A 27041-nucleotide genomic window follows, 5' to 3' on the forward strand; every position below is an offset into this window, starting at 1 on the left:
TTCTGTTAAACTGAGCCCACATCACAGTAATTAAAGCAAATTCTTGCTGAAGAGGAAGCTTAATATGTTTCTCAAAACAGAAGAATCAATCAAGCATCATTAGTTTCAGTATTCCCCTGGTATTGGTTAAGCATGGGGAATATATGGAAGACTGTTAGTGTTCTGAAGTGTTTTCACATCCTCCAATCAGGACAGTTGCATCTTGTGCTTCCCAGAAGAAATAGGCAATGGGAAGAGCTAAATTGAGGGGGAAGGAAAGAAAAGGAAAAACACCCAATTTCCCACCTGTAGAGACAGCTTTTAAAAAAACTTTTTTCTCTTTTTCCATTTTCAACAGCTTAACTGGAAACCCAATAACCGAAGAGGAGGCCAAAGTCTTTGAAAAGGAAAAGAGACTCATTTGCTTTTGAGAAAGGTTTTCCAGATTGGATGGTGGTTGTCATGCCAAGACTGTTACAGCTTTGCCAGAAGTCAGAGCAATCCCAGAAGCCTGGGCAAAATAGACATGGAGCTTGCCTCCCTTGTGCTTGAACAATACGATTGGCCCTGGGTGTGCATCTTGTGACTGATACTTGAAAGGAGGACATTGCTTTAGTAATTAACCCCTTCTACCCTAACAACATTTGTGTTAGGTTTCTGGGATGATTCTGGTTTTATGCCAGGGCTCAAGATCCATCAGCAGAAACCTGATTCAGAAGACCTGCCGTTAAAGGACACTGAAACTCTTTGGAGGATCAGGAGTGAGTGAGGCTCACAGCTCATCCACACAACAGCTACTCCTGGCTGCCTTCTCCCTTACTCCAGCCCACCCAAATGCTTGCCCATCCATTTCTTTGTTTTAGCTGTGAGTTAGGGGGGAGGGAGACATTTGGATGCTGCTGCTGTTACAGAATTAGACCCCCTAGTGAATCCCTTTCTATCATCTGCTCACCAATGGAACACAGAAAACTGCCTCCCATAAGTCCTGCCTTTGACGCCAGCCATGATCCCTTTGACTGGTACTAAAGGAAAATGGCAAGATGGATTTCTCAGATATCTAGTGTGGGTATTAGTACCTAAGGTTTAGACCTGATTTTGCATTATTTGGGGAGTTTAAGGAAGAAACATGAGAGCTTGCATTCTCAGCAAAGGTTATGGCAAAGAGTATATTTGTACATGGGTGTCCAGGGTGGTCCATAGATACAGTGACTGGCTTCAAAGTCACAGGTGAAGCCAGACAGTGGAACTCCAGACCCTTTTTAATGTGTGACGCACGTTTTATGCATAAAAAAGGGCAGAGTTTGATCACCTGGTTACACTCATTTTGAAGCCAGTGACCATCACTGCAGACACCCCTGTGTGTGCAACTGTATTTTGCTACTGGTTCACATGGAATATGTGCCCATTCATTCCTATATCCCAGGGAGAAGAGAGGAAATACATCCAACATGCCCATATAAGTTGCCCTTAGTTATATTAAAAGTGGTTTAGTCAAATGACTGGGTTAGTATGTTACAGAATGTTAAAGATATATATCTTCTGCTCTTAAAAAATTCTCTTTCTAGTGTTTTTGGTATCTCTGAGGATGTTTAATAAGGGCTGGATGTCAGCCTCAATATGTTGGAAGTGTAGCATGGTGCGAATGACAGATACTTGGGGGCTGCTCCACTGTGGTCCCTTTTTGGTCCAGTATTAATAAATGCACTAACAGGGTATTGGGAAGGGAAATAAAAAGTTGAACAATATATCAGTAATTTGGAATTTAACAGCATATGAAGTAACTCTGCATTTATTGGACATGGACTGTAGCTGAAAAAAATGTTTGATGGACATAATCTCTTATACCTGATGTTAAGCTTGGGCTGATGAAATATATTCACTCTCCAGCTATTAACTTGTTTCATATCATGTGGAAAAAAGCCACCAATATGTAGTCAAGATATAATTTGTTGAATAACAGAGTTATTTTCTTATTAAAGTATTTTCTTTCTTTTCTGTTTCTCTTGATTTATATTCTAGTTATGCAGTAGGTTCTTTTTTTCTTTGTTTCATATACAGTGGGGCAAAAAAGTATTTAGTCAGCCACCAATTGTGCAAGTTCTCCCACTTAAAAAGATGAGAGAGGCCTGTAATTTTCATCATAGGTATACCTCAACTATGAGAGACAAAATGAGAAAAAAAATCCAGAAAATCACATTGTCTGATTTTTAAAGAATTTATTTGCAAATCATGGTGGAAAATAAGTATTTGGTCACCTACAAACAAGCAAGATGTCTGGCTCTCACAGACTTGTAACTACTTCTTTAAGAGGCTCCTCTGTCCTCCACTTGTTACCTGTAGTAATGGCACCTGTTTGACCTTGTTATCAGTATAAAAGACACCTGTCCACAAACTCAAACAGTCACACTCCAAACTCCATTATGGCCAAGACCAAAGAGCTGTCGAAAGACACCAGAAACAAAATTGTAGACCTGCACCAGGCTGGGAAGACTGAATCTACATTAGGCAAGCAGCTTGGTGTGAAGAAATCAACTGTGGGAGCAATAATTAGGAAATGGAAGACATACAAGACCACTGATAATCTCCCTTGATCTGGGGCTCCATGCAAGATCTCACCCTGTGTGGTCAAAATGATCACAAGAATGGTGAGCAAAAATCCCAGAACCACATTGGGGGACCTAGTGAATGACCTGCAGAGAGCTGGGACCAAAGTAATAAAGGCTACCATCAGTAACACACTACGCTGCCAGGGACCCAAATCCTGCAGTGCCAGATGTGTCCCCCTGCTTAAGCCAGTACATGTCTGGGCCCGTCTGAAGTTTGCTAGAGAGCATTTGGATGATCCAGAAGAGGATTGGGAGAATGTCATATGGTCAGATGAAACCAAAGTAGAATGTTTTAGTCTAAACTCAACTCGTCGTGTTTGGAGGAGAGAGAATGCTGAGTTGCATCCAAAGAACACCATAGCTACTGTGAAGCATGGGGGTGGAAACATCATGCTTTGGGGCTGTTTTTCTGCAAAGGGACCAGGATGACTGATCCGTGTAAAGGAAAGGATGAATGGGGCCATGTATCGTGAGATTTTGAGTGAACACCTCCTTCCATCAGCAAGGGCATTGAAGTTGAAACGTGGCTGGGTCTTTCAGCATGACAATGATCCCAAACACACCACCCGGGCAACGAAGGAGTGGCTTCGTAAGAAGCATTTCAAGGTCCTGGAGTGGCCTAGCCAGTCTCCAGATCTCAACCCCATGGAAAACCTTTGGAGGGAGTTGAAAGTCCGTGTTGCCCAGCGACAGCCCCAAAACATCACTGCTCTAGAGGAGATCTGCATGGAGGAATGGGCCAAAATACCAGCAACAGTGTGTGAAAACCTTGTGAAGACTTACAGAAAACATTTGACCTCTGTCATAGCCAACAAAGGATATATAACAAAGTAGTGAGATGAACTTTTGATATTGACCAAATACTTATTTTCCACCATGATTTGCAAATAAATTCTTTAAAAATCAGACAATGTGATTTTCTGGATTTTTCCCCCCCATTTTGTCTCTTATAGTTGAGGTATTCCTATGATGAAAATTACAGGCCTCTCTCATCTTTTTAAGTGGGAGAACTTGCACAATTGGTGGCTGACTAAATACTTTTTTGCCCCACCGTATGCAATAAAATTTTTAAAAATGTAAAAGTGGTTTAATTAGCTCCGTTGGTTACAAGTCAAAGCAAAAGGATTTAGGCTGTGGATGAGTGCATGCTGTTAGTGTTCTTGTTCCTATTTTTACCAAGAGTAAACAAGCATCCTGTGGGATTCAGCTTGCAATCTCAAGATAAACACACACATTGAATTACTTGTTCTTTTGTACATTTGTTTGTTATGTCACCTTCAAAATGTGATTCCCCCCTCCCCTACGGCACCATATATTATATAATGAAATCAAAGCTGTCTTGTGAGGAATTACAGAGATGGTGACCCATCATATCTGAGGATTGCTAGAATGTGGAAAACAGGTTTAAAACAATATTTAAAATAATGTGGATGATGATCAGAAAACAACATAATTAGAACATTCAATTCCATTTTGTCAACCTGATTTAAAAAACAGCCACTAATATACCAGTGTAATCTATTCTAAAAAAACATTGAGAAATACAACAGTGGCAAGGTCCTCTAAAAGGCAGCTGGAAGCTAGTTGATCTTACTGCTCCATCAGGAATTTTATAAATGAGGATCATCACTGAAAAAATGCTGCATCAAGTTTGTGTTAAACATATGCAATCATTTAACTAATTACAACCAGATTATTAGGGGCAAAAGTGTTAAGGAATGAAAAAGCTATGCCCTGATGGTTCTTTCTGCTACCTTTCTCTTTGGCCTCTTTTGGACTAATGGTAAGACGCATATCCATTACAGATAGTGGGGCTAGGGTTAATAAAAGCTAGCTTTTCCCAATCTAGGGCTTTTTGCATCTCCTGGCTTGGGGTGAAATACCTGTTCAACATTGCAGGGTAGCATCAAACTAGGAGAAATGCACAACAGCTAGCTACTGGCACAGTGATGGCCGAAATGGCACATATACACACACACACAGATCTGGACCTGGTTGCCAACTTGGTGATGGAGACTTCCCATCTGTTGGTACTGGGTGATTTCATTCTCAGGTATGGGTCTAATAGAGTTAATGGACTCCATGACAACCATAGGCTTGCCCAAGTTATCTGGGCTCTGACTCATGTAGACAGTTACGTATTAGACCTGGGTTTTGCCTCCAAGTAGTTGCTCTGTCATCTGGATGTGGGGAATATTAAATCTGCTCTTTGTTGTGAACAGATTACTTCCTGATCCAGATGCAATTGGCTGCCACCCATTTCCTCAACAGGGCTGGGAGCATTCAGATGGTCTGCCCCTTATGGATCCATCTGATTTCTGGCAGGCACTTGGAGGTGAGTTGATTGAGGGCCTGGTGTGCTGCTGGTGGGAAGCCCTTAATGAAGTTGCTATTGGCCAATCCCAGTTGGCTCATTGGTTCTCCAAAGACCTTGGGGAGATGAAGTGGCAGAAGGAATATCTGGAGTGCAGATGGACGACAATGAAAACTGACTTTGACTGAGCATGAGTGCGTGGTCCTTAGCAATAAGAGAGGTGAAACTTAATTATTTCTCCTTTCTTCTGGTGGTTGTCCAGCAGCTCTTTTCCAGGTGGCCAATTTCCTTTTGGGTCAGGGCCATCCTATTGATCTTCCATCTGGCTACTGTGACCAGTTTGTTCCACGCTTTGCAGGCAGCATTGCTCAAGTTTGCTCTAGTGTGGACTCCACTTGAACTTCCAGTGGCATGCTGATGCCCCGCTCCAAGTAGCAGGGTCTGGACAAAATGAAACTAACTTGAAATATTTAATGAAGTTTAATTATGTGTAAGCAACACAATTACTCTCCACACACTTAAGAGTTTCCTCCTCCTGTGACAAATTCAGTAGGAACTTTTAGGGATGCTCTGGGGATCCCCTGGGGATTTAGGGCCACAGTTTGTGCACTCCAACATAAGCCATGGTGTATAGAATGGCTAATTTCCACACAACTCCTTAAACTAAACCACATCATGGCAAGGGGTGATATGTAAGTTCAGCCATTCTCTCCCCTTCCCCCTACCATCTCAGGGGGAAAAAATCCAAGTTGTAAAACAGCTCTTTGTTCCTGGAATCACTAAGTCAAAGGGGTCATTTTGATGGCCAAGTGCAGCTACAGAGTGAATAATTAAGAAATCCAGCTCCATCTCACTAAGTTTCTTAGAAAACACATTTTGAACTGCCAGGTATTTTGGCAAAACATGAGGCAATAGACTCTTTCCAATGACTTTGGCAGGTCACGATGGGGCATTGTTCAGCAGAACTCAGGTCCCTGAAAATAAAAATAGGCTTGTGTTCCAAGTTAAAAGAGACCAATCTATTACAGAAGTCCTGTAACATGCTAAATATAACTCCTGTGGAGGCAAACAGTTTTCATTGGGTGCCTTTTCCATCACTCCATTAATTAATTTGTTTTTTAAGAACTGTAGGAAGCAGCTGATCAATTTACTGGATTTGTAGCAGGGTTACAAATCAGATCAGATCAGGATAGCCAGCATCCTTTCAAATAACTTGCCTGCCAGATTGGTTGAAATCTCAGCAAAGCCACATGCACATATAAGTCAAACACTTGAGCAAAGCATATAGCTTTGAAGCAGTGTAATGGGATACTTCCTTGGGGAGGAGCCAATTTTACTCTTAGCTTACAGTCTACTTTGGATAAAAACATGATGAATAGCCACCAGCTTAAATGGCTATGGAAAAGAGATGGGGCAACCCAGTTCCCTTTCTCAGCTAAGCAGGGTCAGGCATGATTAGTGTTTGGTTAGAGCAGTGTTTCCCAACCTTGTCAATTTTAACATGTGTGTACTTCACGCTGGCTGGGGAATTCTGGGAGTTGAAGTCCACACATCTTAAAGTTGACAAGGTTGGGAAACACTGGGTTAGAGTAACAGAGAAATTCCAGGACTGTAGGCTGGAAAGTTGAAAAATATCCTGGGAGAAGGCAAGGGCAAACAAGTTCTTCACTGTTGCCAGGAAAACATCACAGCATTATCCATTAAATCATCAGGAGCTGTCAAGCTCAAGAAAGATACAATGCCAACATGCTAATGGGGTGGAGCGGGAGAAAGCAGAAATGCATTACAGTGCTTTAATGCTTTTGGAAAAAGATGCATCCCCTTAAATGGTCACGCATCCAACGATGACAACTTGCCATGAGAGGTGAGAAATACCACTCCAAAACCTCTTAGCTGACCAGAGAAAAAAGTGACTCAGCAAACATAGGCACAAGCTATTTCTTATGGGATGATCTTTTCCCACTTGCAAACTACCATTTGGAAAAGGTAATTTGTACTGAAATCAAACAAATGGGAAAAAAGGCTTAACACTCTTAACTACCAGCTAAGCTTTGCCACTCAGTGGGTATCCCAAACCCAAAGGCGTGTCCATGGGGGAGGGGGGGTGTCAAAAAAAAGTCAAGATAGCAGCTGTAATCATGCAATTACATGTAAAAAAGGATTGTAATTACAGCTGCCATTTTGATTTTTTTGACACCCTCCCCATGGATGCTGCTGCACATGGTGATTTCACACAATGTTCTGAAATTGAAGGGGCAGCTGAGGGTTGGGGTAAAAATTTAAAGGGAAAACAACTGGCTCAAACTCACCTTTCAGCCACCCAGATGGCTTGAACTAAGACCTGGACTGAGATCTTTCTCAATATCTTAAATGAATCAGCCTTTTCTTTTCACTAATGCAAATCAGAAGCATTTTCAAAGAGCAAAGAGGCTTTCTTGGGAACTACTGCAATTTAGGATGTGATCTTCTCTGCAAAGATAGCAATGTTTGTGGGTTCTGCCCTCTGACGTGTTTAGCTGAACTTTTCCAATACGTTAACAAAGGGCTGCTAAGGACTATTTTGATCCAAATCAATTGGCTCACCAACATGTGTTGTTGAGTCAGAGGTTATAAAATAGTGCAAAGCCAGCAGGCTTGAGGAGAGATGTAAGATGATCTAATGATTAATAGCAAGTTCATCTGTCAGACAAAGAGACTCTGTTGGAAGAATGGGGCAAGGAACTACAATTCCCAGTATGTATTCTCATTGGCCAAGTTGAGATTGCTGGGAAAGTAATTTAGCCATTACTGAGAGGGGTGTGCTCTTGTGTGAAAATAAGAAATGGCCTGAGATAACACTGTTTTGAAAACTGCTCTCAAAAATGCTGTCCCCGCCCTTGGAACATAGGAAATGAGGAATTTGCAAGTTAGCATACTACAGAGTGCATTTAAGAAGCTTACTTACCTTCTATTCAGTTATAATGTACAAATGGACATTTTCCTTAATGAAATGGAGATATGCCTTGTCTCATCCAAAAGCATTTGAAGGTTGATCAGATCTATCAATAGCACCCAGTGAGAAGTGTCCAAAACAATAACAAAAGATTTAAAACAGAACATTAAAACTGAAGAGAACACTGAAACAGTCCAGTGTAAAATGTTAACAGTTGAAATGTGACCGTCATTAAACCAGAACAAAAGTGAATGCCTGAGCAAATGAGAAAAGCCCCAGTAGTTACCATGAAGCCCTAGAAAAGCATCCTTCCCCTAAGTGCATTGGACTGTAACTTCCAAAGAGCACATCTGGGAGGTGCCACCTTGAGGAAGGGGGCCCTGCAGGGCTTAGAACACAAGTACCCAAAGAGATACTGTATTCCCAGATCTCACTATCGACTATCTTAAGTCAGATTTGCCACAAGAGTTGCACATTTTTTTCCATTGTAAATGAGAGCTGCAGAGTACAGAATTGAGCCCTAAAAACATCACAGGAGAGGAAGGGGGATCTTTTAGCCCAATTTCTCTCCTGTTTGGGTCTTTCACAGGTATGTTAAGTCTATTGGAGGATTAACATGCCAGTTTTGTTTGATTTTCCACTGAAACGTTCATTGAAATGGCAATCTCGGAGAGTTCCCAAGTTGTAAAAACTGGAATTGGAGGTCGCATGAAGCTCATGGATCACCCATGGCTGTCCTGGGCCTTCTACACAGAGCGAGCATCCTGAGAGAAAGCAAGCAGTGACTGGAAGATCCATCAGCTACAGTGGTCAGAGGAACTGACCTCTTTTTCTATATTTGAATGAACTTTTTACCTCTGCTGTAAAAAGCAAACTGATTTAAATATTAATAATGTAATTGTTTGACATAGGGTGTGTACATGTGCGTGTAGGACTATCTGGTATAGAAGCAATATATGCTTCTGTGATTTCCCCCTCCTTCTTGTCACGTATAATAAATGTTCCATTTTTTTTAAAGGTGATCCTAGAGAAGACAGAACTTTTCACAAAACATTTTGAGAACATTATTCTTACATATTTATAGTCCCCAAAATATACGTGAAACAATTACATGGAGTTCAGTGAAGATTTGTTCTCCATGAGTGGTAGGGTATAATAATCACTCCACGGGCCAGCCTGTTTCCAAGGACATGTCTCATGGGCTGAGATGCTCTGTGTCTCTTTAGACATAAAAAAGGGAGGATTCCTTTCTACACAGACACAGGATCACACCAAGAATCTGCTTTGGGAGACTGGAAGTTGCGGAAGTGGAGCGGTGTATCTGTTTGGACCTCAGAAATCCAGGTGAGGAAGCCTATATACTTGGCCTGCAGAAAAGAAGCTCACAGTGGCACTAGAACATAGTGTTTTCTATGCCAGGAAACAGCAAAGCAATTTCTTAATTAGACTTTGGAGGCTGCATTCTGCAACTTGTATAGAACATGACGGGGGACGCGGTGGCGCAGCGGCTTAATGACGCTGAAAGTTGCCGGCCAGAAATGGTCGACGCTTCAGCGGTTCGAGTCCAGCCTTCGCGCTAAACAGGGTGAGCTCCTGTTTCCTCCCCAGTTCCTGTCAACCCAACAGTTCGAAAACTTATGTGAGTAGATAAATGGGGACTCTCACTCCGGTGGGAGGAAAAATGCTGGCGGCGCCGTGCAAAAAGGAGTCGGGAGCAGCTGCCGGTAAGCGCGAAACCGTGCTCGCCTGAAAAAGGGCGCGAAGCAACGGAAACCCCGCCTCCTGCGCTCGCCAGCTGGGCTCTGCCCTAGGAAGGAGGCTCTGGCAAACCACTTCCGAAACAATTGCCTTGAAAACTGCAAAGGACTCATCCAAAGCAGTCACTGCAGGGTCAGTAATGACTGAGCGCAGACAAAAAAAAAAAAAAAAAATAGAACATGAAATATGTGGACTGGAAATAGGATTAGAAATAATATCCTATTCCTCTTTAAGAAAAACTTTGCCAATCTGATATCTTCCAGACATGCTGAAACAGTAATCATACTGGTTGAAGGATCTGAGGTCATCAGCTTGAAAAAGTTGCTGTGAAGGATTACAGATCTGTTTTCTTATTTTTTCAGATCCTAGAACCCAAAGTAATTTGCCTCACACCCTATTATTATTTGAAGTGTGCAAATAAATACTTGCTTTGTAGTCTATGGCACGTAAACCATGCCTTTAGGCAAGTAGGCCTTTGGAAATTCAAAGGAAAGCTGTTCTTTTTGGTTTCCCTGTCCACTAGGATGCTGAATAACAATCTGGACCCCAAGATCATTAGATGAGGGAACTGCATAATGTGATCTTTTTTTTTTCACAGATAAGTTGACATCAGGACTTGACCACCTAGCACATCCACAGTCTTAAAAACATTCGGTATGCCACAGGCCAGATTCTTGAAGTGTACCAGGAATTCATATGGACATTCTTTTAATCTCTCTGTAAGAAAACAATAACAAAACCCATGCATCTTCTGTCTCTTTACTCATTTAGAAGATAATGATGGAACGTTTGGAAGACCAATTACAAAATGCATCCAGTCTACCATCTGTCAAGATAGCAACTGGAGCAGTGTGATTTTTTTACCATTTTCTCCATCTCAAAGCAGGCACTAGAATTGCAGGCTAAACAACAAATTCTAGATGTTGATGGTAATTTGGCACAAGTCCTCCAAAGCAGCCAGGAAAGTCTATTGGACAAGTATGTTTGCACATCCAGTGCTGAACACAATAGAATGATCTAAAGTCCAAACCAGTCAGGCAAATCATGACAGCACATATGTCCACAATATACAGGAATTTCCCCCAAATTAGTTGTGTTCAGATGAATTGGACATTGCTCCAGCCAGCTGGCTAGTCATCATGGGAGTTTTAGCCCTGTACATCTGGAGGATACTAAGCTGGGCACAGATATTAAGTAGGTAACTTGAGCAAAAGGGAACTTGCTTTGGGGATATTCTAATTTAACAATTGGTTATTGGAATCTTCAGCAACATAGCCATTAACCAAATGTTCCTGTTAAATTGTAGAAGATTCTCCTAAAGTCTTGTTTAAACTTCAAAACATAGATTAAATGCAAAACATTCAAATCAGCATTCACATGTTCTGTATTCAGGAAGATGGGTCAAATTCTAATCACACACATTGTCTTGATCACTTCCCCATCAATTATACCCTTATCAGGTCCCATCCATTCTGGAAGTATATTCCACTGATATGAATGAAATGCATTCAGAAAATATCTGTGAAGACTCAAGCTATCTAAAAATAGAAGTCCTGCAAGCAAAGAGCCTTTGAAAGTAAATGTAGTCTTTGTACCAATTTTGGCTATTTCACTGACTAGGCGGCAACTTAATTAGCATAAATATTGCAAGATCTGAACTCAGCCCCCTGACCTATCATGTCTTATCCTGACAGTGATTAAAAAGGTTAGTACTGAATGAATTTCAGGCCATTTCTGTGCACAGCTACCAATAAAGACCATCAATAGAATGACATCACAGGAAGGAAGGAAGGAAGGAAGGAAGGAAGGAAGGAAGGAAGGAAGGAAGGAAGGAAGGAAGGAAGGAAGGAAGGAAGGAAGGAAGGAAGGAAGGAAGGAAGGAAGGAGGGGTAAATACATAAATATAGCATGTTATTGTTTTATAAAAGTCCTTTCTTTCCAGTTTGATTCTGAGGTTTGATTCCTTTGGGGGGTGGGGTGGGGTGGGGATTGGTTCAGCAAAAGAAGAACCATCTCAGCTACATTACCTTTATTAGATAATCTCTGAGGGGAAATGGCATCAAGAAAAACAAACAAAAATTCTCACCTTTGTTCTCATGTGCAACTCTATGGTCCAAAAGGTCAATTCCCAGCCACACCAATTAACTGAAATTTAGATAGCAGGATTGCAAATAACCTCTGCCTTAAATCTTGGGGCTTCATTACTATCTGAAACAGACAACAGTAGACCGGAGAGACCAAAAGGTCCAACAAACTCTAAAGTAATTGTGTGTATTGATAGGTTGGGATGAGGGCCAAATTAAAAAGAGAGATTTTTCTCCTCTAGATGCTACTTTTCTTCTACATCTGTGAACCCTCCATCCAACTCCTCTTCATTGATCGGGTTTCCTAAAGGGTATTGTCACACCTGGATTCTTAACATGCCAAGTCAAGTGAAGATTACGCCATGGGGCAGCTTAGTTCTCTCAAAAGCCACAGATGAAAATTCTGAGCTTGATCTTTTTGGAGTGAAGCAGTGAGCTGCAATCCAAGAACAACACATTGCATTTTACAACTCAATCTGAACTACTTCACAATCAATCATGAATGAAAGTTGGGCTTTAGAGTAATCATAGAAGAGCTTCCCACTAGCATTTGTACTTTTTTCCCATTGGCGTGTAATATGAAAACCTTTATCTTGAGCTAAGCATTAATACTGGGCCCAGCAAGGTTTTAAAAAAAAAGAAATGAGAAAGAGACCACTCTTTAACCCAAGAGTAAGCAGTCTGTATTTAATCAATTAGGACAGAGAAAACAAGCTTTGAAATACATGCTTATATACTTGTTTCAGAGGGAGAAGACTCTAAGGTGTGATAATCAACTATGATCATCATCTACTAAAAAGATAGCAAAAACATGCTATTTGGAACAAATCATACTCTGTCTGTAGTCAGTCATCATTAATTAACAATTTAATCACTTAATCATTACTTATTAATTACCATTATCATTCATTAATAATCTGTTGGTTTTAATACTTGGAATGCTATTTCCTACAGAATGAGCATGAGTTAAAGAGGAATTTAAAAACCCAGGTAGATTTTAATTATCTTAAGCCTCACTAGCTGCTTTCAGAAATCATTAAATGAAGAGTGTTGGTTTAATAAAACATCATGAATGTTAATAGCATTTCTGTGCAAAGAAAAAAAAAGCTTTGTACAATGTCCCAATTCAGGATTAGGGTCAGTTGCTCCCAAACAAGCCAATATCAGAAGTCAACTTTAAATCAGGGTTTACAAGTGATTTATGAAACTGTATAGATGCAGTAGGTATCCATTATCCCTTGTATGCTTGCTTAATCTTTGCATGAGATAGGAGACAATCTGCTGCCCGCCTCATCCCAATGCTAATTTTCTTTGCAGTTAGCTAAAGCAGGGTTTATGGCTTAATATGATATCTTAATACACTTTTTAGTTCTTGGAATTTTAAATTTGAAAACTATTTTTATGCCAAATCTGAATCTTTTAAAACAAGCAGATGAAAGATTTTATCCTATAACGGGGAATTTTTGGCCCTTGGTCCTTCACATATTTGCTGAAAAACAACTCCCAACCACCTTCACAATTGGCCATGTTGGTTGAGGCTATTGGAAGTTGCAGTTCGGCAAACCTGGAGGGCTTCAAACTTCTCATCCTTGTGTCAGCCTCCACTGGCATCCAGCTTCCATAATTCCCTCAAATAATGGAAGTCCAAAGTTGCCATTGTGGGATATCTAGAACCATCTGCCACAGAGTGAGACATGGAGCAGTGGGTATCTGCAGTGTGGAATGGGGGATCAGCAGCTTGTATCAGGAAGAAAAACTATTTGTTCAGCCGGACTTTCCTACCTTGGCATTCTTCATTGGCCTACAGCTCTCATCATGCCAAGCAAAGGTGCCATTAGATATACTACAAATTGATACAGATGCCCCTGAGTACAATATTTTGCAGTACAGCAACAATGTGGGTGGATTAATATTGGCAATATAACTGAAAGATGCAATTTCCTCTTGCCCGTTTTCTCTTGATACAATTTCTCCATCAGATGTTTGATTGTCCAAAATAATATTAAAATGTAAACTGCTGCTATAGTCGAGTATTGCAAACTGCAAGAGCACGATATATTGCTGGCACATTAGATATATATCAACTGATCTGTCCTTCAGAAAGCTATGGTTTTTTGTTTTTGCTTTTAAGCATCCTAATAATGGGGCAGACTGTCACATGTTTATTGGTATCTGCCAAGTTCAGAGTGAATTTTATTCTCCATAATGCTTGATGATATGCCTGATGCCTGAATGTGCTTAAAATGACCAGTCAGTTGATTTTGGCTTTTTCCTTGGTCTTTTGTAAAGACTAAAGAGAGAAAAACTGGACTGTGTAAGAAACAAATGACAGGCTGATAGAATTGTCCAAGGCTCTCTATGCATAGCCTAAGTCAGTGCATGGAGCGGTAAAGAGGAAGGATTAGGACTAGTGCTCAGATTCTCCACTCATCCATGTTTCTAATGTAGGATTAGTCATCTCTCTCCCTTTGTCATATTGCTATGAAAACCAGTATCTATGTGTATGCATGTATGTGTTAAGTAATGCAGTGGGGACAAAGAGACCATATATGACACATACATTGCATGTAGCTCTTGGAGGAAAAATAGTCTTGATGTTCTCATTGTTTTGACAACTTGTATTCTTGCTTCTCTCCATCCCCCAATGTAGGTGTTACAGGAATCCCCAGATCTTGTATGGATTGAGCAAGCTAATATGGCTGTGCGAAACTTTGGATTTGATCTCAAAATGGTGCATGAGAGCATTGCATGTTTGCAAATGTAGCACTTATTTGCAACTCTTTTAGGAAAAGATGCAGCTGGTTTAAAGAGTTTCAGACAAATATTACATTTACTCATCCTCACACTCTGAAGCCCTTTAATTATTCCTGAAGTGAAAGACAGCCCTTTCAAGATAATATTGCAGTTTCCAAGTCAGCCTGTTACATTTGCTGGCAAATGAAGAGCATTACTGAACTGACATCAGTTACTGCTTGCTGCAGATCCATTAAGTGCTAGAAAGGAAAAGCATACAAGAATTTTACCCAGGCAAGCAGTGTGGTTTCTGAAATGCTACCTTGACAGGAAATTGTCAAGGCCTACATACAATTAACAGTTGCACTTTTGCTGGGAATGGAGAGGTGATGTCTGCTGTGCTGGAAAGCGGTGTGTCTGTAAACAGAGCAATGACATCAAGAGCAATACCTTTGGAGGCAGGGAGAAAGTTACAGTATTTGTGAAAGAGCATATTCAAGAAATCCTATCAGCATAGCTTAAACCCATAGCATGTGCCTGTCTCTTCAGGGCTGACAGATACAGATCTCATTGGAAACAGCTGGACAAGCAGATGGGGTGGTGGGGGTGTTGAATAAGACTGGGGAAAACATTCAAAAGCACCAAAACAAGGAAGAGATAGCAGTTTGATAAAACGTTCCCAGATTTGCATAGGGGAAGGAAAAGAAACTTCTGAGATACATGTATGCAACACTCCTTTGGAGGAACACAAGGAGCTTTGCTCTAGAGCAGTGTTTCTCATGCTGGCTGGGGAATTCTGGGAGTGGAAGTCCACCCATCTTAAAGTTGCTGAGGTTGAGAAACACTGCTCTAGAGAGAAGGAAATAAGGAAAATAGAAAATATACCTACCATCCGTGTCTCTCCAAGATATGTTTCAAGCCAGCAATTCCCGCAGCTTGGTGATTTGCTCTCTTGAGTAGGCACTGAAATCATGTCTGTAAAGATCACAGCTCGGCAAAGGCTACAGTACTTCTTCCTATGGTGCCTTGGGCCAAATTATCCAAAGGCAACCCTGGAGCCAAAGTTCTTGGCTAGGTTGGATATTTTGATGGATACCACTTACTATGAAATTGAAGAATTACACATGAAGAAAATAATTTAATATAGAACTTCATCACTCTTCAGTATGCTCTAACTCCTCAGTAGTAACATACCAAAAAAATTACGGCAAATCTTTGCATGGACTTTGTCCAATTTTTCCATGTATGTCTAGTTAGCAAAAGTGGTTCTGTTAAATTCAGGGGAAATCGGAAGAACAATCAGAGGCTAATTGTTTTCTCAGATTATCAGAGAGAGCAAAGGGTGGGGATCTTTACTGTTTTGCAGCCCATCCATTTCTACAAAAAATACACTTTGCAAGTGTCTTGAAGAAGTCTGACACTACTAGAAGTGACTTTGAATTCCATTAATCAGATTTGGCACGTAATGTCAGTGCAAATCTGACCCCGCCACATAAGCTACACTAATTTAAGGCCAATGAAGCACAACTCTGATAATTGAAGGGAATTCTAGTGTTCACAGCAGTAAAATCTAAATCAACTGCAAACAGAACCAACAGGTGTTCATTTAAATTCTACACATGAACTTCTGCACTTACTAGACTGGAGTAATTTTCATTCAGCTTACTATTGTACTGTAAAGTCAAAATGTGTCTCTTCTAATTTATAAAGGATGCCTTTTGAAGGTTTTGATTTGGCCACAATCATAAAGACAATCATAATATCTAGAAAGTAGCAGTAGAAGACATCCTCATGATAGCTGCTAATGGAAGCAAGATTAATTAGCTTCAAAAGATTTGAATGGGTTACAGTCTAAAATCAGGCTTCCAACTATTTGCTATGCTAGTTGGTAGATTGGTGTGTTGTACAAACCCAGTTAGTATGAATAACTTATGGTCCATGCAAACCCAGAAAACTGCGTTGAACAAACCACACTTTAAAAGGAATCGATAGGTACAGTGGGGCAAAAAAGTATTTAGTCAGCCACCAATTGTGCAAGTTCTCCCACTTAAAAAGATGAGAGAGGCCTATAATTTTCATCATAGGTATACCTCAACTATGAGAGACAAAATGGGGGAAAAAATCCAGAAAATCACATTGTCTGATTTTTAAAGAATTTATTTGCAAATCATGGTGGAAAATAAGTATTTGGTCAATATCAAAAGTTCATCTCAATACTTTGTTATATATCCTTTGTTGGCAATGACAGAGGTCAAATGTTTTCTGTAAGTCTTCACAAGGTTTTCACACACTGTTGCTGGTATTTTGGCCCATTCCTCCATGCAGATCTCCTCTAGAGCAGTGATGTTTTGGGGCTGTCGCTGGGCAACACGGACTTTCAACTCCCTCCAAAGGTTTTCCATTGGGTTGACATCTGGAGACTGGCTAGGCCACTCCAGGACCTAGAAATGCTTCTTATGAAGCCACTCCTTCGTTGCCCGGGCAGTGTATTTGGGATCATTGTCATGCTGAAAGACCCAGCCATGTTTCATCTTCAATGCCCTTGCTGATGGAAGGAGGTGTTCATTCAAAATATCACGATACATGGCCCCATTCATTCTTTCCTTTACACGGATCAGTCGTCCTGGTCCCTTTGCAGAAAAACAGCCCCAAAGCATGATGTTTCCACCCCCATGCTTCACAGTAGGTATGGTGTTCTTTGGATGCAACTCAGCATTCTCTCTCCTCCAAACATGACGAGTTGAGTTTAGACCAAAACGTTCTACTTTGGTTTCATCTGACCATATGACATTCTCCCAATCCTCTTCTGGATCATCCAAATGCTCTCTAGCAAACTTCAGACGGGCCCAGACATGTACTGGCTTAAGCAGGGGGACACATCTGGCACTGCAGGATTTGAGTCCCTGGCGGCGTAGTGTGTTACTGATGGTAGCGTTTATTACTTTGGTCCCAGCTCTCTGCAGGTCATTCACTAGGACCCCCCGTGTGGTTCTGGGATTTTTGCTCACCATTCTTGTGATCATTTTGACCACACAGGGTGAGATCTTGCATGGAGCCCCAGATCAAGGGAGATTATCAGTGGTCTTATATATCTTCCATTTTCTAATTATTGCTCCCACAATTGATTTCTTCACACCAAGCTGCTTGCCTATTGCAGATTCAGTCTTCTCAGCCTGGTGCAGGTCTACAATTTTGTTTCTGGTGTCCTTCAACAGCTCTTTGATCTTGGCCATAGTGGAGTTTGTAGTGTGACTGTTTGAGGTTGTGGACAGGTGTCTTTTATACTGATAACAAGGTCAAACAGATGCCATTACTACAGGTAACGAGTGGACAACAGAGGAGCCTCTTAAAGAAGTAGTTACAGGTCTGTGAGAGCCAGACATCTTGCTTGTTTGTAGTTGACCAAATACTTATTTTCCACCATGATTTGCAAATAAATTCTTTAAAAATCAGACAATGTGATTTTCTGGATTTTTTTTCCATTTTGTCTCTCATAGTTGAGGTATACCTATGATGAAAATTACAGGCCTCTCTCATCTTTTTAAGTGGGAGAACTTGCACCATTGGTGGCTGACTAAATACTTTTTTGCCCCACTGTAAGTGTCTTGGGTGGACAGCCCACATGGTAACTTTTCTTATGAAGATTTCATTGTGAATGTTCACATTCCACATTGCACACATTTAGCTTAACATTGTATTTTCTAGGAGTACGCAACTGGAAACAATGTTATGGATAGCAGTTCCTATAATCCTTGCTCACTGGCAGTGCTTTATAAAAGTTGCAGTCCAAATGATCTGAAAGGTATCAGGTTGCCTACTACTGGTCTATTCAAACTTGGCAACGGCACAAGTTCTTTCTCAGCGCATTACTTAAGGTCATAAACAGGCTATGTTTTCATGCAGGAACAGGCTGCAATCCTAAACACATTTACTACAGAGCAAACTCTACGGAAAATAGATGGACTTTGTGCTTTTCTTCTGAGCTACAAAGGTATTGGATCCTTGCTGGCTCTTGGCATGGTAGAAGACAGAAGACTAATATTGCATACTGTGGACAATCAGAACAGTTCACTGTTACATGCCAGCAGCTGAATAGGAATCAGAATGAAGCATCACACATTTAAATATACACAATTCATTTCTTTCATTACGAAAATGTCTAACTAAATAAAAATCTATAAGAACAAGAAACAAAATATATCTTGAAGCTGATATAAGCCAGAGCTTTAATTACTGAGTTCAGTTTCCTGTTTATGTTTAAACAAAACTCAAAAAGATATCCAGTCATAAAGGAAAGTATGCTTCAAAAATTTATTAACATGTACATATTTTAAACAAATGGAATGTTACTTAAAATGTACAGCCTAGATCAGTAAAATAAAAATCATGATTGTATACTGGCAGACCAAGTACAAGATGTACCTTTAAAAAAAAAATCCTCAAGTAATTTTTCCCAATAATATAGCTCATTAAAAAAAATTACAAATGTATTTTACATTCAACATTACTAATTACATTCTTTTATCAACAGAATAATGAAGGAAGACTTCTTGCTCATTGCCATCACCAATTATAACATTTCTCTCTAAACTGTTTGTGGTCAAAATTTCATCACCCAGTTTGTGGAAATGGTTAATCTGAATTGCTGATTTTCAGTGGGTTCTTTCAACCATCCAAATAGCTCCAGGTGGGTTAAAAAGCTCATACCCATCACCAGTCGAGTTATTCTTTAATCATCATTTCATATTTAAAAGTTGGCCTGGCAATTTAGCTTCTTCAAATGTATATTCTAGTATCTCCGCTTTATTTTTCAAATTATTCTGTATATTTAAGGCTAGTAGGGAGGTGACATTAGAATCCTTGTTAAACCAAAATCACCTTTTAACCTTACTTTAATGAATGCCTACATAAGGCTAATGGTTATCACAGTTTCAGGAAAATATTGGAAGCTTTTTAGGAGTTTCACAATGAGAAGAGCAAAAAGGACAGACAAGTTTCCTATTACGAAGCTTGCTTACTGTTACAAATCCTTGCCTGCAATATATATTTCCATTTAAGATCTGGTTATATTATCAGACATACCAGATACACATTGTGTTATATTGTGGTTTGCATAACCTTTTTTTAACAAATCATAATTGGCTGGTCTCAAACATCACAATAATTCTTAAACCATGGTGTGCAAACCAGAGTGGCTGAATTCACACATGCTAATCCCAAACCAAAGAAACCATGCTATGACTTAGCAGAATGTGTAAATCACCTTCAGCCATACCAACATCTATGGGGTGGCCAGTAGCTCATATGAATTAAGGATGCCACATTCCCAAATTTTCTGCAACACAGTGACTTCTTGGCAAACCACAAACAAAAAATCAACATGGAAAAAGTTATCTGAAAATCTGAGATTTGAAAACCACATATTATATGATTTCTCCAAGAATCACATTTGCAGTTTGTGTGAACAATCCTTTGCTATTGTTGCCAATGTTTAAGAATCAGGGTAAGTGTCAAAACATGGAAAGGTGTTAAATCAAGATGCACTTCATAGCTCTTGTAAACAGAACAATCAACAATTAATGGATTGCCACTTTTAGACCAATTAATCTATGAAATCAATTAAGACATTCTTAATTTCTGCCTTGTTAACACCTCAGTATAATTGCATTTGGGATATTAAAGGCAATCCACAGTACTCTACAATTTAATAAACAGTTCACAACTATTTTAAATTTTTTATTCTTTTTCAAGAACATTCTAGAGCGAAATAGCTTCAAAATTAAGCAATCTAACTCCCTGCATGAATTGATTTATGCCTCATTAAAGGTAGCTCTCACTGATCAATAGTTTAGCTGATTAATTAATCAAACTAAGATTAATTAATCACCTAGATTTTTCAGATTTAAAGAAATATCCATGCTGAAGCAATGCAAGATCTGTCACAAATTAAAAAAAAAATGGGCTGATGACTGCTGCAAGCAACTATTGCACACCATTAATGGTACCTCAGGGAATATCCTCTGCTGCAATATACATACATACATATATACATACATGTCCTATTGTGTCAATTTTCCAAATATGCGCTGATTACACTGGCAGCTTCAGTAAGTACTATTGCTTACATTTGTTCATAGCAGCCTTCCCCAACCTGATGGCTCCAAGTGTGCTGGGACAACTATCACCTGGTTGGGATAGTGGTTGGGAATTTAGAGCGTTGCTCTCCAGATGTACTGGGACTACATCAGATTGAAGAAGTGTAATTTAATTTTCAACACGGTGGCATTAACTAGTCTATATGTGGATTTCAGTCTCCCTCTATGCATCCCACATCATTGTGCAGGCCTTCATGCTACTGCCAGAGAAAAAGAAGAGCAGGCCAGCACATGTGTATCTCAACCACAGAGAACAATAACTGAAATAACAACCCATGGAATAATGTTGCTGGTGCTGCCCTCTTATGGTTTTGCTTCTAACCCCTTCTGGACCTTCACACTATGCCCCTCAATGCACTGCTACCACTGCAAGAAAAAGAGCTGGCAGGCATGTTTTCAAATCCTATGCTTGCCTAGCCCTTCTTCAAAAAGGACAGTGGAGATATCCAATCAATCACTGATATGATGGACCAATGGAGGCTGATATTAGCAGAAGTGTGAATGTGTGAGATAAAGAGGATAATTGGAAGAGTTGAATGGACAGATGGATAAATTACACATTACCAGGTCTGTATTTGTGTGCATGTTTCTGTTTCAATGAATAGATGGGTAGTGTGTGAAGAGGTGATAATAAAAGGGAAAAGCAAATATTAAAAGGAAAATGACAAAAGGTGACAGAAAAGGCCATTTCCACCACTTTGGAATTTGGCATCACCCCAGCCAGATGGGGCCCCTGACAACTTTCTCATGAAAGAATGTAGCTCTTGATTGCAAAGAGGTTGTCACCACTGCATTAACCCCAGTGAAGTATGCCTTACAGCAGGCCTGATTTTTAAACTTACAATTTAACCACAATTTGACTTCATCGGTGAATTAATTTAGAACAATCCCCTTCTGATGTTTCAGTCTATTGGGCAGAGCAGTGTATCTAATACAAACTCTGATTACAGATTTTAACCTTCACATTTCTTTGTGTAGGATTTGTTCAGAAGCCAGAATATCTGAGGTAAGCTACCCCTACTGGATTTCAGGAAGTGGTTGCAGTTAAAATTACAGGGGAAAAAACCCTTCTCCTTATAAGGCATTGGTTTGGGGACCAAGATCAACATGAGAGTTGCACAAAGAAAGAAGGTGCCATAGAGTAAGCTTTAAATTGTAATGTGTGGTAGCTATTTGGAAGAAGAAAGAAAAAGGTTTGAAAACTAAAGACCGAGACAAAAAAGTAAAATAGCAAGTTATGCTATCAAGAAAACCAGCACCAAGATAAACTCACAACAGTACGAAGTAGGAACTTTCTGTACCAGTATGTCTGTTCCACAAAGCATTGAAAATGTCTAAAGAATTAGCTAGAGAGAGAAATAACAGCAAGTTTAGAAACTATACTGGACTTAGCAAGAAATATTAACATTCCTTATTAGATCCATCAGGTTTTGCTACACACTTGAATGGTATAGAATAAAACAGATAAAACAACACCTCAAATAAAGAAGTTTGAATTGAAAAGACAGAAGTCAAAAACCTGACTGGAAAGTCTCTTGAATGGGTTTATAAAACATAATGAAATCAACCAACGTGTGCATATCCAGAAACTGTGGCCAGTTTGGCTCCCTGATACACTAGCCACTTTCTTTTTATATTCTTCGGTACGGCTGTGCAATATTTTGGATCCAAACTCCAAGAAGTGCTCTGGTGTACACAGGAGTACAATGTTCAGATCTCCCCATAGTACCTTAAATCAGTTGTGTCTTCTCCCAGGATTGCATGGCAGAGGGCAGCCAGGTGATCTATGCCCAGGAAAAAGATGCAGCTGTTTAAGATGTTGCAGACAGGAGCTACACCAGCACTAGTGTATGTTCCAAAAACCTTCTGGAGATCAAATCCAAAAGTGCTACATAGCCCTATTCTTTTGTCTGAAGGAAATGTATATTGCTATATATTTTTAGCTATTTATGTAAAATGTATGAACAGGATTTAAAAGGTAGTCAGAAAAAGCACAAGTGACAAGTACAGTTTTCTTCTAAAGTATTGCTTTGCTTAGATTATTTCAATCTGAGCACCAGGTACTAGTGCCTGAGCTCCATGAAAAATCGCCAAACCCCAGCTAATCCAGCAAAGCTTTCCAATTAATTTCAAATGACAAATTGTTTTTCAAAGGTATAATGCAGAGCTATTATAGGGAAAAGCTGAAACAATTGAAATTAATATTAATTCAACACTTCCCTGTCAGAAAGACAATTTAAAACATCATGGAAAGAATAATATACTGCTGCAGTTGCCTACAGCTCTTTTTTAAAAAAAATCTGAATGCTATGAACAACAGAAAACCACAGGATTCCTTCTAACGGACTGAAACCAGGTTTTGGCAACAAAACCCCTGATGCTTCCAATATGCAAAATGAGCTGAGGGAGATATTTGCAAGGCATCCAGCATCTGGTTCCCACTACCTGGTTTCTTCTGCAACACTTCCGTTATCTAAATTTCCTTGTGCTTGACTCCAAGACTGTATTTCCCACAAGAAAAGAAGCCAAACTAGTGCAAAGGAATGAATGGACATGTAAAATGTCTAATAGTGAAAAGAAAAGAATTTGTTTTTAATAATAACAAAGCTATTTAAAAGAGGGGGCTTATGGGAGGGAGAGTTGGAAAAAACCGAAATTTTAGGAAATGCAAAAATATATGCCAAGCATACCAACTTATTAAACCTAAACTAATTCTTGTGCTTTAATATAACCTGCCTCCTTTCGCACTTAGCATGTAAAATTATTTTAGCAAAATTTATGAAAGTTCGAGAATCTATGTGCTTTACTTTGAATCCAGATTTCATATTTTTAATGGTACTTGGGTGCAGGTAAATGCACAGGGAAGTGACCCTAAGCGTATAAATACCCACTAGTACAATTCTATACATATCTATTGACAAATAAATTTAGTGGACTTTCTCCCAAATCATTTAGGAGTGGAGCCTTAGTTTTGAACAAGCAAAAAAAGAACACAAGCCAGAATACTTGTTCCTGTTGCTAAACTGAGTCAGACAGAAGCAAGCCAAAAAAAAAAAAGGGCAGGATCCTCCAGACATAAATAATGTTATCTTGAATTTGAGTGATGGGCTTATCTACAATAGGACAGAAGCTGGGATAATAGGAATATGTAGTATTTTGGATTTGATTTTTAAAAAGTGCTTCCAGAGCAGACAGAATGTAGAACTTGTCTGCAAGTCTTTAAAGCAGTTGTGCCTTTTCCTGGGATCATGCAACAACTGCATGTATGTTCCAAAGTATCTTATTGGAATCCAATTTGAGGTTCTGAAGAAAGAGAATATCAATGTGGTTTTAAATAGAATGTTTTGCCAGTCACTAATTGGACAGTCTCAAAACAACTCTCTCCACTGAAATGAAGAAGAGATGGGATAATTAGGAAGCGATCTTTATTTGGAAGGGCTAAGTTTGATTCTGATTATGAAAAGAATTGTGTCCCAAAATTTGCTTTATTTCTAAATATATGCCTTTTATACTTGGCTTTGATTGATCTCAGGACTCTAGTAAAAAAAACAACAACAAATTAAATCCCACAATTGTGAAGTTCTCTCATCCCCACACTACACAGATAATATCATGTTTTAATTAAGGCTGTCTTAGATAAAAGATCATTTATATTGGATGTTCTGAATAAAAGTGAAGATCTTTCATATTAGGGGTTTTTAAGTATTTAGTGCTGGAAAATGAAACAAATCCTTTAGAGAAAAACCAGTAAATGGGAAAAGACTCAAGTTCTCGCCACTTGTCCCTCATGACTTCCTTCCTGTAAATGCCCCTTCCCTGGCTATTTTGCACAGTGGAAGCAAATATGGTTTGGGAATTTCATGCTTGCTGAACAAATTCTGACCACTATGTAATATTAAACAAGATAAGGAAAGTACAGTAATTTTTTTCTTCCTGAAGATGATGATGTTTGCTGGCTATAGCATTGAATACATACGTACACTGCACAAGACATTATCAGTGGATTGTATATTTGGTCTGAGATTTTTAACAATTGTGACTGTACAGCAATGTACCAAGTATGTCTATATGCATATGAACTATGCACAATGTAATAGCAGCAGTTAATACAATAAGAGAACTTAACAGAAGTTGCTTTGTAAAATGATCTTAGAGAACAGAATACATAAATATAATGAAATAACCTGATACACATCTTATTTTTCTCATTTTAAGTTTCATATTAAGTTTCCATCACCTTTATTAAATACTTTTTCATGTTATCACAAACTTCACAAGATACTTTAATTGCTTCCAAAACAGATCCCCAAATATATTATTAACAACTCACAATTTTATTTGGTGAGGTTCTTCTCTACCCTATCCAAGAAAGTTCATTTTACAGTTTATGGTAAGCCACAATTGTGTAGTAAAGCATTATAGATTCAAGAATACAGGCAATATTGTTAATCGTATACACAGAAGTATATATACGTAATCCTGTTTATATCAGACAAGAAGTATATACAACTGGGTATAGGATTACAGCTACTATATCAATGACACTGATGCAAATTACTACAATCTGCTATGACCGGCCATTGAGATACAGTAATCTCCAATAAAAAAGTCAAAAAAATAAAAAAGGCCAGATGCCATCCCAATGAAACATTTCATTTTGCCTATCTTTGTGACTACTGAACCTAAGGAAGGGTGGCCTGGAGACTGTAGTAGTACAACAAAATAACTACCAGAATCATTAAAAATATAATACCCGTTAAATTAGCTCAAGTGGCAGCACTCTGAAAGATGGTATTTGTCATGTCTCTATAATTTTTTTAAAAAAAATATTGCATAGCTGCTATAGATTATGCACTTTTAAAAAAATTTTTGCTGTTGCTGCACTGATATTCACAAGCAGAAAAAGTGGATTTTAGAATATTATACAGAAATGAGCACAGTTTTTGTGGATTTCAATAACTCTAGCTGGATCAACAATATTAATTCAGAATCAGCCTTGATTACATTTTGCTCTTTGGGCTGCACTGTGACAAAGCTTTACTTACAAAATTTCCTATGTCAAGAGAACGTTGCATTATTTCCAGAAAAAATGTGAACAGCATATTGGATGAGGAATCTCAAGAGTAAGTTTACTGTACTTCATAGTATGTCTTCTCCTTTACCGTGGGATAAAGGAATAGGGGATTCCAGCTCAAAAATGGCATCTTCCTTGTATAATGTTCCAGACTGATGTAGAGCACACAGCTTCTGTTCAAGGAATTATGTCAGAACATTCTGTTTCTGTACACTGCTTTAAAAAAAACTGAAAGTAACTTTGGCCTGTAAATACAAAAGAAGTATCTATGAAGTCTGTGGGAGAGAATTTTTCCAGGATGTGCAGCATTTTCAAAATCCCTGTGTTGCCTTTAGGTGAGCATTTGGTACACTGAGGATCTCACTTTGCATCATTTGTCCCATGCTTGTTCCATCTCTTTTCTTTCCCACTTCAAAACGAATACAAGTTCACTTTCAGATTAAGTTCTAACAATGGAACTCCACATCCATTACTTCTGATGAGCAGTGTAAGAGACTACAAAGAATGTACAAACATACAATTATATTTCTTAAGAGTAAAATACATTTTGTAAAGCATAGCAGTATCAATCAGGGCACCTCCTATTCAGATATTTAAAAATAATTACAATAATTAATTCTCTTGAACTTACTCCTTAATATTAGTGATTTTGAGAAGTAATTTTTTCACTTCAGCATATGGGTAATATCTTTGAGCATGGCTTCTTTACTTGTATGCTGTCTATTCCCAAAGGCTTAGCTAACAATCAAGATCAGCATAAGATAAACCCATACATAATATAAAGAAAATTCCCAACATCAAATTAAAAAACAGAAAATATACAAAGTCATGAACCCAACCTTTGCTCAAACATGCTCTCCTTCTGTGTTAGATGAAATAATCAAGTCTTAATTGCTCTCCAGAAACCCAGGAGGGAAAGAGCAGACTGGGTCTCCATGGGGAGGAAATTCCTAAGTATGGGGGTTGCAACTGAAAATGTCTACTTCTGAGTTAGTTATGGCTCTTTGGACCATAAGTGCTGGAACCCTATGGGGGTATATGTATGTTTCATGGTTGTATAAAGAGTTCTCGTAATTTGGTTGCTAAAACCTTTTGAAGTAGGTTTATTTGTTTATTTAGTCAAACTTATGGCTGGCTCAATTGCAGTCACAACTCTTGGTTGAATAAGAGAGGATGACTGACCCAATATAGATGTACATTTAGATATCTCTCTCTACTATATTTAAGGGTAGATAATTCTAGCATAACTAGGAAGGGAACAAGCATCAGTTACAGAAGCTCTGTGGTGCATTAGATAGTTCTGCCACTGTCTTTTTAAAAATACACCAATAATACAATATTGCAATATGCAACATAGCAACAATACAATATTTCATCAAAATATCAATAGTAGAAAACTCCTTCAA

At 39.0% G+C, this 27041-nt stretch overlaps 2 protein-coding genes across 4 annotated transcripts in view; one reads left to right on the forward strand and one right to left on the reverse strand.

Annotated features, from left to right (window-relative positions):
- The window catches only part of NOD1 (nucleotide binding oligomerization domain containing 1), a 46001-nt gene extending 44027 nt beyond the window's left edge, over positions 1-1974 (forward strand). For all 3 annotated transcript variants that reach the window (XM_088150880.1, XM_088150881.1, XM_088150879.1), the window contains one exon: positions 338-1974. In XM_088150880.1, coding sequence (XP_088007006.1) covers positions 338-410 — 73 coding nt within the window. In that variant the 3' untranslated portion in view covers positions 411-1974. The remainder of the gene's footprint in view (positions 1-337) is intronic.
- Positions 1975-18627: 16653 nt separating this feature from the next.
- The window catches only part of ZNRF2 (zinc and ring finger 2), a 62248-nt gene continuing 53834 nt past the window's right edge, over positions 18628-27041 (reverse strand). The window contains exon 5 of the mRNA XM_007437818.4: positions 18628-26130. The gene's annotated coding sequence lies outside the window, so the exon portion shown is untranslated. The remainder of the gene's footprint in view (positions 26131-27041) is intronic.

The sequence above is a fragment of the Python bivittatus genome, unplaced genomic scaffold, assembly GCF_059951505.1.
Source record: "Python bivittatus isolate LINGU-HERP-01145 unplaced genomic scaffold, Pbiv_v1 ctg000610_np1212, whole genome shotgun sequence".
Lineage (NCBI taxonomy): Eukaryota > Metazoa > Chordata > Lepidosauria > Squamata > Pythonidae > Python > Python bivittatus.